Source organism: Anser anser (genome assembly GCF_964211835.1).
Source record: "Anser anser genome assembly, chromosome: 2".
In the NCBI taxonomy this organism is placed as follows: Eukaryota; Metazoa; Chordata; class Aves; order Anseriformes; family Anatidae; genus Anser; species Anser anser.
The window spans coordinates 55,657,248-55,670,506 of record NC_139721.1 but is presented as its reverse complement, the minus strand read 5'-3'; the positions used below and the strand labels follow the sequence as shown (position 1 = coordinate 55,670,506).

At 46.7% G+C, this 13,259-nt stretch overlaps 1 protein-coding gene across 1 annotated transcript; it reads right to left on the bottom strand.

Moving 5' to 3' along the window:
- Positions 1-3,458: 3,458 nt before the first annotated feature.
- Positions 3,459-11,529, bottom strand: TUBB6 (tubulin beta 6 class V). The gene is made up of 4 exons (XM_083826682.1): positions 11,329-11,529; positions 10,896-11,004; positions 9,676-9,786; positions 3,459-5,091 (listed from the first exon to the last, which is right to left on the bottom strand). The coding sequence occupies exons 1-4, from the start codon at positions 11,383-11,385 to the stop codon at positions 4,028-4,030; spliced, it is 1,341 nt and encodes a 446-aa protein (XP_083682808.1). The 5' UTR covers positions 11,386-11,529; the 3' UTR covers positions 3,459-4,027.
- Positions 11,530-13,259: the final 1,730 nt, after the last annotated feature.

Here is a 13,259-nt window from a genome sequence, read left to right as displayed (position 1 = left end):
CCTTGAAGGAGACACCCCCCGTGAAAATTTGCAGTAACTTCCACACACCTTGCAGCAGAGCGCGGGGCAAACACCTCCTACCACGTTACTGCGCGGCTCCTGGTGCTGCAGATCCCCGCCCTTCCCCTGCCAAGCAGAGCTCCCGGCGGCGCAGGGCAGGTGCCCGGACTCGGGCTGGCTCCAGCCTCTGTTGATGCCTCCCCGAGGCCTCGCTCTTCTCCAGGGCTGGTTATCTCAGAACAGGCTTTGGGGTGTTTTTGTCACATAATCCGTTTGTTGCTCCCAGTACAGCCTGTGAAAGCGCTCAGGCGGTGTTTACAGCGCTCGGAGGAGGCGAAGCACTGGGTGCCCAACTTCTTGGTGGACCGGTTAACCCTTTCCTCGCATCTATAAGCTTTAAATATACCTGTACTTAATTCCATGTGTTTTCTCCTCCTATTTCCCGCTGAGTGGAACTTTTTTCCTTGTTTGGCACAGGCGATGTGTACCCAGTGCTGAGGACTAAATGTGGTTATGTCTTAGAGGTCCCCAGCCTGTTTCCTCATTCCTTAGTTAGCCCCAACCACCCCTAAAAAAACAAACACAAGCCATACCCAACCACCCCAAAAATGCCCTAATTTAACTCTTTGCAGTCTTTACCTGACTCTAAAAGAATCATGTCTCTGGGAAGCGTTCTCCTACCCCCAGTTTGTGCCATTTACCTGTATAGAGCTTAAACGTCACTCTTGTTTAAGTGCAGCATGCAATTAGTAAGTCTCTGATACTGTAAAGGAGATGCAAGTTCCTTTGCCCCTGTTTTTAGAGCATCAGCCTACTTTGTGTAGCCTCACCTCACTAAGTTTACGTAATTTGTGCCAAAAGTGGCAGAAGTTGTGCTGGGATCTTGGAGTCAAAACAAAGATATTAAAACTAATTAAACGCTACCCAACCTCCTCCTTTAAAGAAGGACTGTTAGCCTACAACTGTAAGGCTTCAAGTGGTTTAGCTTAAATCAAGAAAATCAAGTTCAGTCTGCGCTGTGGCTGCCAATAAAGGCAGATTATTTTCGTTTGCAAACGCAGAGCAGTGCAGCGTCAACTAGCAGGGGCTTGCACAGCAGGAGGGGAGCCACTGCCTTCCCTGTTCCTCCTGCTGCTGGGAGAGGGTGCGGGGCGAGACCCTCTTTTCAGCCTTGCCCCTGTTCCCAGGGGGCGACCGCCCTTTCCTTAGAGATTTGTATCCTTAGAGAAAAAATGCAAGTGAGAAAAGGAAGAAAAGCGAGCTCAGGACGCAGATAAATCAAGAGCCTAAGGGGAGCTCGGCCCAGGCAGCACGTGCAGGGGCTCTGTGTCCAAAAACGGGCTCTGCCTGAGCCCTTGCTGGCTGTGACCAGAGCAGCTTTGCAAAAGCACCCCCCCACACACCCGGCTAGGGTCCTGCTTCTGGCCTGATAGCACGCCTTCCTTCCACCGCGCCTCGCCCACTCTGTTTTAAAGTGGGGTCACTTAGGAGCGCATTTTCTGTATTTTTTTTTCCTTCCCTCTCATGCTTGTGCTGGCAGAGGTGTTTGTGTCTGGGTGGCATCGGGAACTGCACTCAGGTCGGGCTTGACCTGGCACCACACAGCTGTGTTGTTTCGTGCCGCCAGGTGCAAAGCAGTAAAAAGGAGAGCCGATGACAGTGGGCTAGCCACAGAAAGGAAGGGTGCTGGGGACTAGGTCGGAAAAAACAGCGGGGAAATGAAAAACAAAAGTGAGGAATGTGAAAAAGCCAAACAAAGCCAGGCGTGACTCAGCAGGTACGTTTCAAAATAAAAGACGTTTCTAAGTAAAGAGCAGAAACTTACTCGAAGGGAAATGCAACTGAAGGAAACATCCAGCAAGCCTATTAATAAAGGAGATTTCTGTTTTGTGTCAAAAAAGGAAGATAACTAGAAAGTTGCTTGAATGAAAGGGAACGGGAATCATTCCAGCTTCCCAGGGCTCATACTGCTTTCACGCAAGCTGGGCCTCCGGTGATGATACTACAGGCTCCTGTCTCATATGCGTGGGTTCGGTTGTTGTTTTTTTCTTTTCTAAAATCACATGCAAGAGCTGTCTCTTTTTTTGTTGTTGTTTGTTTTTTCCCTCTGAAGGTGCCATTAAGTTGCCTCCCCCACCTCAATACATTCTAGAAATCCTCATCCAGCGGTTGAAAGTAAACACATGTAAAAGAATGACTGAGTCAAAGCAGGATCAGGGACGTTGCAGCCTTGGATTCCACAGGGTCCGGGTGGAATTCTGGCTTGAGTCGATGTCGGAAAAACAAGAGGCTGGCTCACTAAGCGAACACTCAGTTATTCAGGATCTCCGAGATCCCTGGCATTTTTAAAGTATTAACTTAAAAAAGAAATAATTTATTAATAATACCAGAATGTATGGCTGGGACCCAGTAATGAATTCTGTGTTACAATGAAACAGAAGTTCCAGAAGCTAAGAGATGGCTGCTCCTACTTCACCCGAAGAAGCTAGGCGAGTGCTTGTACTTGTCCTTGATGAAAACTCGGTTAGTTCCAGCAGTGTATGGAACAAAATTGAGCCGACAGCTTCAGCTTACATGACGAACAGTTACACGGCTCAGACCCTTTATAAAATACAGTCTTATTCCCTGAATCCCAGACTAACCAAAGATCGTCTTTTTAGGATCTTTGGAAATTATGCTTGTAAAGTGCCTTTTTAAGTATTGAGCAACGCCATTGCTTAGCAAGTGCTTCAGAAGGCGAGAAGAAAAAGAGCAAAGAGTTCCTGAAACACACGAAGTTTGGATTTCCGCAGGGTTTTTCCTTTGTTTGCTTGTTTTGTTGCCTAGAAACTGACCTAAGACACTCCGTGTAGACAGAGTGTTCTCTGGCGGAGGCTCTCTAATGGAGAAGGGCTGTTTAATTGATACGACCAGAAGCACAAAGCGCGCGTGAAGGGTGGATACCCAACGGTCCTTCTGTCAAGGCAAGTCAGCTGGGCAAGACAGAGACCTTTTGGTTTCAGCTGTCGTGTAAGCAGATTAGCTGCTGTTCACCTTCCATTTTGCCAGCTGTTTTGAATATGGTGGATAAACACTTTTATCTGTACTTTAACCTCAGCCTACCCAGTGATTTGAACAAGTTCTGGTTACGAGATGTCCACAGCACCCCTAGGGGCGGTGAACTAAAGCCGGGTAGGGCGACGCAGCAGCACGCAGCCAGTGCCTCCTCTCCCACCGCCTTCCCTGGAGTATCTGACTTTCAGCTATGGGGCACGGTGGAGTGGAGACAGGTGCCAGAAACACCATCAACCGCTGCCAGTTTACACCCCGCGGGTCCTTAAAGCACATACCACAAATGGACAGATTTCATATATGGCATTTACGATTACTCAGCAACAAGCGATGAAGCCACACAGCTTAGCTCCAGCCTGCAGCTCGCTGGGTATTTCTACAGCATTGACTGCCCAGAACACTTTTGCTTGAGGATACTAATCTTTTTTATTCCGTTTTTAGAGAATTGGAGTCAAATGTCATCATTAATACTTACTGTACAGAAACATTAAAAACTTTTTCTTCTTTTTATTATCAGTAAATTTTTGTTCCTGGCAGTTCAGTATTGTGCATTCAGTACAGAATGAATACTTCAAACCCACAAGATTTTCTTACTCAAAATTGGAAGAAAATAGTGCAGCTCCATTTTGTAGATATTCATGCGTATTTTACTTCTTTTCTTGTACACCTTTATGGAAGACGAATTTGTTTGGAAAAAAAAAAAGATCCCAAACTAGCAATCTCTGTGTTCAGACTCCTAGGCCGAAGTCTTAACCGAATGCCTTACGTTTGTCTCATGAACAAAAATAGCCTGATTTTCACAAACACTGAATGTCCTCAGTTCCCAGTGACCTCAATGGGCTCTGAAGAGCACCACTAGCATCTGAGACTCATGTTCCCTTTTTTTTTTTTTGAAGCCTAGATACAGATTTATAAGCCTAATTATTACAAATCCAGATGCGAGAATTTGGCCTGGAAAATAGCATACCTAATTTCTTTATTCATTGATTTCTTCTTCCTCATCTTCAAACGCTTCTTCTCCATCATTTGCTGTAGCTTCTTGGTACTGCTGATACTCTGACACCAGATCATTCATGTTGCTTTCTGCTTCCGTGAATTCCATTTCATCCATTCCTTCTCCCGTGAACCAGTGGAGGAAGGCCTTTCTCCTGAACATGGCTGAAAACTGCTCCGAGATCCTTTTGAAGAGCTCTTGAATAGCAGTACTGTTGCCGATGAATGTGGAAGCCATCTTGAGGCCACGAGGCGGTATGTCGCACACTGCCACCTTGACGTTGTTTGGGATCCACTCCACAAAGTAGCTGCTGTTCTTGTTCTGGATGGCCAGCATCTGCTCGTCAACCTCCTTCATCGACATGGGACCACGGAAGACGGTAGCCACCGTCAAGTATCTCCCATGCCTTGGGTCACAGGCTGCCATCATATTTTTGGCGTCGAACATCTGCTGGGTGAGCTCTGGAACGGTGAGCGCTCGGTATTGCTGGCTGCCTCGGGCTGTCAACGGAGCGAAGCCTGGCATGAAAAAGTGAAGGCGCGGAAATGGGACCATATTTACTGCCAGCTTCCGGAGGTCAGCGTTGAGTTGGCCAGGGAAACGCAGGGATGTGGTTACCCCGCTCATGGTAGCGGAAACCAAGTGGTTTAAATCACCGTACGTTGGAGTGGTGAGCTTCAGCGTGCGGAAGCAAATGTCATATAGAGCTTCATTGTCAATGCAGTAGGTTTCATCCGTATTTTCAACCAGCTGGTGGACCGAGAGCGTAGCATTATAAGGCTCCACCACGGTATCAGAGACCTTCGGGGAGGGCATGACGCTGAAGGTATTCATTATCCTGTCAGGATATTCCTCTCGTATCTTACTGATGAGCAGGGTTCCCATGCCAGACCCTGTCCCTCCTCCCAGGGAATGAGTGAGCTGAAATCCTTGCAAGCAATCGCAGTGTTCACACTCCTTTCTTACTACATCAAGTACGGAATCAACCAGCTCTGCCCCTTCTGTATAGTGTCCTTTGGCCCAGTTGTTTCCTGCACCAGTTTGTCCTAAAACAATAAACAATAGGGAAAAAATTATATATAAAGTTATTGGTAGGGTTTGGCATTTGGACACCAAATAGATTCACATCACATCTGTTAAAAAAAAAAAAAAAGCTGCTATAAATCTGTCGGGTAGGTAACTGGGCTCTTCAGTTTTGCCTACAAATGTTTTCAGCAGTATCCACAAGCTTTTTAACACGGTCTCCTTTTGCCTCAAATCCCCCTTAGTTTTCATTTATGCCTCTGGGCGGCTTTCTGGTTTTTCGTATTTAACTTTCCATAAATGCAAAGATGGCATTGACTCCATGCTTTGAAAGCTCTCACACTCCCAATCCTACTCATTCCATAAACACAAGGAGACTGTTTATATTTAAATGCTCTCAGTTTATAAGGACCATGATGTATACGAAGCTAAATCACAGATACGCATTTCTAAATGAAAGGTTCTTGGACTGTTCCCATGAGTTGCTACTGCCAGACAGGAGGCATTGTTGTCACTCAGGGGTAAGGCTGGGCTTCTGAAATGCTTTTTAACTTGCTATATCAAGAACTATAACTTTTTAAATTCAGGGTTACCTAGCCTGAATCAAAATAGCGATCAACAGAAACTTCACAAATGTTATTTCAAAAATTTGGGGGTTACTAAGTGCCTTTTAACTTATACTCATTTCCCTAGAAATTCACTGTTCTTCGGGATCTGCAAAGCAGCTTGCAAAATTGGATTATTTGCATTTGACGAGCCCTTGATTTTCTCCCCCTGCTTCCATTTTCCTTTAATACTCCCATTCCTCCCAGTCACTGCTACATACACACGTCGTGCCACCAAACCCAGCCAGCAGTGCTATTGTGAGAGGTCATCAGAAGGAGCGACAGTTTCAGAATCAGGTACAGGGCTGTCAACTCCTGCATTGTTCTCCAAGTCCTCCCTTCCTTCCTACTACCATGTCTCAATTCAATTCCCAGTGTCTGTGTGTTGATGCCGAACATATGAATTTGGGAAACTGCCTGCGGGGGTATTGTTCAGATATGATATATTTTATTTTCACTGCAGAAATGCTTGGTTTCCTCATGATGTATTCAGTTAGTTGATGCATTGTTCTACACACTGCTGTATTTTTCTCTCTTTAAATCTAGGAAGCTCAGCACTTCCTGTCCAGCTGGGCAAAGCACAAAGTAATATCCTTCCAGGATTAAATATGCTTGCAACGATCTGCAGTGTGCTTGAGCAGGTCTCCTACTATAGATAGGGATCTGTATAACACATCACGCTGCACATTAACAAGACATTGCTCTAAGATGCAGAAGGATTTTAACAAGGCCAAATTCTGAGTTTAGAACCATATTTTGCAGATCGTCCCTTGTGCGCACACAGTATCATCCTTCTCCAGTAGGCAGTAAGATAAGGAGAGAACAGGAGAGAATAGAGAATAGGAACAAAGAGTGAGGAAAGAAGAGAATGGAAATTACTCTTGAAAATGTGGAAAATATATGTTCATGGAAAAAAAATAATCAGAGACTGATTTTACTTGCTTTTTCTTAGCTTGCAAAGTAATTTAGGAGGTAAAATGGCTAATCCAGAGGTGGGCCTGTTCTTCTTCAGGCTATCTACTGCATCAGACTCCTTAAAAATCCAAGTTGCGTAAACTCCTAGAAGCCCACAGGATCACTGCCACCTCTCTCTGTTGCACTAACAGAGCCTGTGTATTTAAATCACGGTTTAACTGTAGCGGTGGCTGCCTTCACCAATGCGAATCGTTTCCCTCCACCCTGTAACTATCAGCTGCTCCTGTGATAACATCCCACTCCACCTACTTACTCATCCACCTGCCTAGGATCTCCTACTATGTTTCCCTAGGAGATTTCCTGCTGGGCACACACACACACGCCCAGTAAGCTGATGCTTCCAGACCCCCTGGCTCTATAGCACCACAAGACCACCACACATGCGCAATCCCTGGAAGCTCCAGACTTGTTATCTGTTACAATACCATACAGTGCGGAGGTGCCAGGGGTATGACAAGGCTGCCATATACCTGGAAGTCTTGACCACGATTGTGAAACCCCACTGGATGCTCCCCACTTATCAGATACCCAGCAAACCTCTGAAAATCTTAGACAAACACATGGAATTGTCAAACTCCACCTAGACTAAATCTAAGCATGGAAAATGAGCGTGTATCCACAAAAATCAGGACTTGGCAGATCTTTCACCAGTCCCGGAAGCTCTGTATTGTATGTAGCCAGTCTCTAGCATCCTGCCTCTGCCTCTTCTCACTGTGCATTTTCTGAGATCTAAAGGAAGTCTACAAGTAATCCCACAACTGATCTGTGCTGTTGGTACCTCCAAATCTTCCCACCACTATTTCTTTCTCCAGTGAACTGTAGAACTATTACACGTGCTCAGGCTGAGCTGCACACGCACGGAAGCCATTTGTTTAAAAGACTATTTATTTTTTAATCTCCAAAATAGCAACTATTTCCTGCAATCTTCTTTCTCTCCCTCTCTCCACTGCTTGAAATAAAAGACAAGTCTGGGAGGAGACTGGTAGCTTGTATACTACTGCTTAAAAGCCCATAAAAAAAGGAGCTACATCAGACTGCTCACAGTGGTTCCTGGTGGGCAGCCTTACGCCATTAGGAGGCCAGGAGACCTGCTGCTCTCCTGCGGCAAGCTCGTTCCACCTGTGCATCTTCACCTTTTGGATCAGTACCCTGCCAACACCAACAGTAAAGCACGAGGATTATGTCTGCATCTATCTCAATCTCCTGCTGCTCTGGGCTAAAATTCTTGTATCTGGAGTGTGTGATTATGTACCCAGTACACCTGAATCAAGTTCTGACTGATGGTCCACAGCTACTCGCTACAGAGACGTGCAGACGGATGTGTTTATACAAGCAGAGGCTGCAAACATCTCCATTAGAACGAGCCCTAACGGCCTGTGACACAGCGAGTATGGAACAGCCAGCTTCTGTCACAAAATCCTCTGTTGGCCAGGCTGGATTTTTAAAAAGAGAAAACAAAACGCTTTGTCGGCTTTTGACACAGAAGATCATTACTTCAGCACTCGGGCAGCCATTCTGCATTATTCAGCAGGTTGGGAGGACAGTGCCTGATGCTGGCGGGGGCCTCTGTCAGATACGAATCCATCACATGCTGTTGGCTCATTGTTAGCTTGGCAGGAAGGGAGTGCAGTGAACTGAACTGCTGTATTGTATTGAAGACACTGAATTGATTTTGCTCTGGTATTACTGGTGATATGCCAAGTGGTGAAGTTCCAGCTCAGGTATTTCCAAAGGTCAACTGAATTCACTTTCAAGGGGCTGCTGTGGTCCATGCAAGAGAAAGGGAGTAAAAGCAGAAACCTGAATATAAAAACATTTTGTACAGCTGCCTATGGCTTTTTATCCCAAGCTTACTCATACATATTGTAACTTAAAATTCCTTTGTAAGATGCCTTTAAAAACACTGCCATGGAGTATAAGGGAGAAGAAGAGGGGCAGCATTAAGAGTCTGAAGTCAGTTAAAGACTTAAAGTGACTCACTATGGCTTCTTATTCCCTACCTCAACAGCAACAGTCTGGTCTGTAGCTTGTTTCATACCACCCAAATAATGTTTATCCGTTCTCTGTCTGTCCCTGGCATCGTTCCTTCTTCATGTTAACACAATATACCAAACTAACTTGCAACCTAAGCTTGCCTTGGCAGGAGGAAATGTGTTTTGTGGCTAGTACAAACTTGGAAACCAGAAGGACATGAGAGTTCTCATGGTAGCTTTAATTCAGACTTCCTGTTTGAGCAAGTGGATCACTTGACTTTCACACGCTGTTTCTTCTTTAGTGCAAAGGAGCCGATAATGCTTCTGTACTTTGTAAGGATGCTATGAAACTGAATCATGGTAATGTGCACTTTTAAGCTTCAGTGGAGAGTACTACAGAAGTGCAAAGCAAAACAGCCAAGGCTAGAACCACCCTGTCCACAAATACTGCAAAACCTGAAGTTCCTCACATGCTCTCAGACTGTTCCTCATTATGTTGGAGAATAACCCAGAAACCAGCCATACATGAGTGTTTTTCATATTAGAATTGATCTTCTTCTACCGCCTACTATGCCATACTGCAAGACTCTGCTGAAAAAGTTAAACTAAACACAGCCTTTAAACAACTTCACATCAAGCACTTAACATCAATTCAAGTCAAGAACAGCCTGGCTGGTTTGTGGTTGAGGTCCCCCCCCCCCCCTTTACATTTCCTGCAGAATTTCCATGTACTTTGTTGCAAATAAGTAGTCTCAGGATTTCCATAAAGTTCATAAGTATTGAAAGCAAGTGTACACTATCTGAGTATCACAGGAAACTTTCAGTAGTTTGCTAATTGAAGGGACAATTAACAGAAGAATAACTCTTTCAGTTAATGGAATCTTTTGGCTGACTTAGATAATTGGAACTGCTTTGTTAAGCTATTAAGACTTCTGAGTACTAACGATCACTTGGGAATAGGGAAGAGGCAACATAGTTTAAATGCTTTTTGACTATTCACTCAGTAATTGAACACCTGTTGGATTTTTTTTTTTTTTAAGTGACATCTACATACCAAAGATGAAGTTATCAGGCCGAAAGAGCTGACCAAAAGGACCAGATCTCACACTGTCCATGGTTCCCGGCTCCAAGTCCACTAAGACTGCTCTTGGTACAAATTTCTGGGCTGCAAATCAAAAAAATAAACATACCCTCAATGTTCAGAAAAATAACTAAAACACTTACAGCTCTTAACATACAATTATGTTATATTGCATGTTAGTAGTCTAATATAAATTAGACATATATTTCCTATACAGGAAGTCAGGTGGTAAAAAAAAAAATCTCAGCATCATAGGAAGAAATCAATTCTACTTGAACAACAGACTTGACATCAGATGTCAATGGTACATGACGTTTTGTAAGCTCTTTTTTCTGTGTATCATGGGGTAAGTGGAGAGTTTATGTCCAAATGTTCCTAAAACATTTCACAAGCTTGATGCTTGAAGGAATCACCTCCAATGAAAGTGCTACTTGGTGTAGGTACAAACAATAGCAGATTAGCATCCCTACCACAAAGCACAAAAAAGGAATCACAGAATGGTTTGGGTTGGAAGGGACCTTAAAGATCACCTGGTTCCAGCCCCCGTGCCATGGGCAGGGACACCTCCCACTAGATCAGGTTGCTCAAAGCCCCATCCAGCCTGGCCTTGAACACCTCCAGGGATGGGGCATCCACAGTTTCTCTGGGCAACCAAAATAGTTGAAATTGTTCAAAGAAACTAAGGTAAATAACATGCATTAACCTAGGCTGAAATGCTTGCACTTTTGGGTTCTTCTCAAGAGCTGAAAGGACTCCTGGTCCCCAGTTTACCCTGTAATACCTTCCAACACCAGACTGCCTCACAGGATTTGGGCACTTTTAGCAACTTATTAATGAATCGCCATTAGCTATGGCCCAACCCCCTCCATCCTGAAATCAGTGTACTGCAGATGCGGGCTCACATAAACAACAGTTTAATTTGGGACAACCGATATGACACATCTGATGAATTAATCATACGTTAGAAGAACAAACACCCAGCACAAACAAACTTCCATCTCCAGACCCCACGGCCGTGCCCATACTGGGACATTCCCCCGTGCTACTTCTCCCCACCTGGGGAGACGCTAGCAGGTGCCGGAGGGCTGACGGCAAGCAAGGAGGGTAGCCAGATGTGTGGTGCAGTTTCACCAAGACCCGCTCTCTCCCAAATTTCTGCGTCCCTCCCCACAGGCTCCCCACCCCGCACTTACAGGATGATTCATTATAGTAGACGTTGATCCGTTCCAGCTGCAGCGCTGAGTCACCGACGTAGCCTCCAGCTGGGTCGATGCCATGCTCATCGCTGATCACTTCCCAAAACTAGGGGAGGAGAAGGAGCGGGAGGAGAGGAGGGTCAGCGAGCGCCCCGCCGAGCCGGGGGCGGCGGCCGGGCAGCTGCCGGATTCCTGGCGTGCCCCACGGACCCTGCCCTCCCCGCCATTTCGCGCCGACCTGGCGCCGGGAGGGGGCTGCTCGGCCTCCCGCCCGCACTGAATACAAATAAATTAAATAAAAAAAGATTTAAAAGTTGGCTTTCAGCGCTTCCCAAAGCCTTTTATGGCCAGCAGGGCTCCTCCCGGGCGCGGCTCCCTCAGGAGAAGCGGCACGGCGGCGGCGGCAGCCCCGTCTGGCCCCCCGGCTCACCTTGGTCCCGATCTGGTTGCCGCACTGGCCCGCCTGGATGTGCACGATCTCCCTCATGGCGACGCCCGCCCCCAGCCCCGGCACGATCGCCTCAGCCTCGCCCTGCCGTGCCGGCCCAGCCCGGCTCTGCCCCCCGCAGGCGGCGCTTTATGGGCTCCGAGGCGGCGCGGACCCCCCCCCCTCCCTCCACACCCCTCCGCCCGCCCAACGGCCGCCCAACGGCCGCCCCCATGCCGGCCGCGGCTCGGCCCCCGCTGAGGGGGGGCTCGGCCCCCGGCTGCGGCAGGGTGCCCCCTGTGACAGCCGCAGGGGGAGTCATAAAATCGTGCCTCCTCCTCGCTGTCCTGGCGGTGGCTAACTGCTCCTCATCCCGGCTGTCTGGGGTGGTTTTGCTGGCAGGTCACACCGAGCCGCCGCCTGGCGCTCGTCACCGGGACGATGAGGAGACTTCTGTGGAGCAACCTCCCAGAAAGCTCGTGCATGCCCTGGAAGGTGCATGGCGTGAGCAGCTTGGTTTTTAACGAAAAGGGAGACCTTCTGTCACCTCCGGACAGGAAACAAGTTCCCAGAACTGCCGTGTCTCCTTTAGGATCCCTTTAGGTAGCCGTTTCGCAGTTTCCCAGGTAGAGAAAAGCTGGCTAGCTTGGCTGTCCATTTTAACGTCCCTGTGACTCTTCGGTGGAATGCCACTTCCAGTGCCACTTAGAGAGCCTGTTCTGATACATAGCCCTGGTAGGAGGCATTCGTCTATCCATGCACATCCTTACTGTCTGAACACATCTCTTTGGTTGTGCAAGACCAGCCCTGAGGCCACAGTTGCAGAACTTCACTCATGTTTTAAAAGAATTAAGAATTAAGTTAGGTTAAAGGTGACCCAGCTGGAATTCTCCAGGACAAAAATCTTGGGTGCTCCCTCCAGTCTGAACACAGTTAAAATAAGCCCAATATATCTTTATATGACCCCTAAATAACCCCAAATCTGTACCTAGGCTGGGAGGCCTCCTCCTTTCTACCTGCCCCTATGTTGCTGTGACATGACTGATACCAGCTAGACCATGTGCTCTGGGCACCAAACTTGCTTTCCCCTAAATGTTTTTCAGCGGAGCTAGCAGTTTCCTGCAGATGACCTCTGAGTAGCCCACAAACACCACGCTAGGCTGAGTCAAATGCCTTTCTGACATCCGTGAAGCAGCTGGAGGATCAGTGCGTTTGCCTCGCAAGCAGTCAGCACCACAGGATTGGATACTATGTGCCTTTTTCTCTGCAGAAGGACTCAAATAAATGTCCTTCTGTTTGTGATCTGCATTTTTGGAAGAGATCCATGAGCAAGTCATTCGCTCAGTAGCCTGATTATTGAGGTCATCTTGGGCTCTGCTTGAATCTGTATGTCCTTGAATATGCCTTCAGGCCTGGCTTTCCCCATGCTTTGCAGATCCTTTAATACACCATTGTGTCTCATACGTACCGTCAGAGCATTGTGTCTTGTTAGGATCATTTCTGCTACTATGCCACTTTCTAAAAGTCATTCTCCAGATCGCTCGCTCTCCACCTATTCCTGTACATCTGTCAGCTGGGCTTTGCTTCTTACTAATCTCAATCAAGGAAAGGGTAATACCTCTTCTGTTAATTAGGCACAGCTATCAGGTATGAAATGTACCTGTGGAAGACTTGCATGAATACTTTCAACTTCAGACCCTGTGTGCGAGAGCAGCATTAGACTTCTCAGCGGCAAGCTATCCTGCATTCTGATGGCAGGATCTCAGATTATTCCTGTAACCATTACAACATTGGAATTAGGATTTTAAAATAGGTTTACTCTTATGGCACAAAAGAGCCTAGGCGTAGTTCAAGAACCCGCTACATTAAGTGGTGTAACAACATAAAACCAAAAGGTAGTTGTTAGGGTTGCCAAATCTGCTAGCTGGATAGAG

Bases quoted from the DNA above. Each gene is read 5' to 3' on its own strand.
- TUBB6 (XM_083826682.1), bottom strand. From the start codon at position 11,385: ATGAGGGAGATCGTGCACATCCAGGCGGGCCAGTGCGGCAACCAGATC. The intron at 9,787-10,895 runs GTAAGTGCGGGG...TTTGATTTGCAG, and splicing joins CTACTATAATGAATCATCCT to CCCAGAAATTTGTACCAAGA. The intron at 5,092-9,675 runs GTATGTAGATGT...TTATTGTTTTAG, and splicing joins GCCTGATAACTTCATCTTTG to GACAAACTGGTGCAGGAAAC.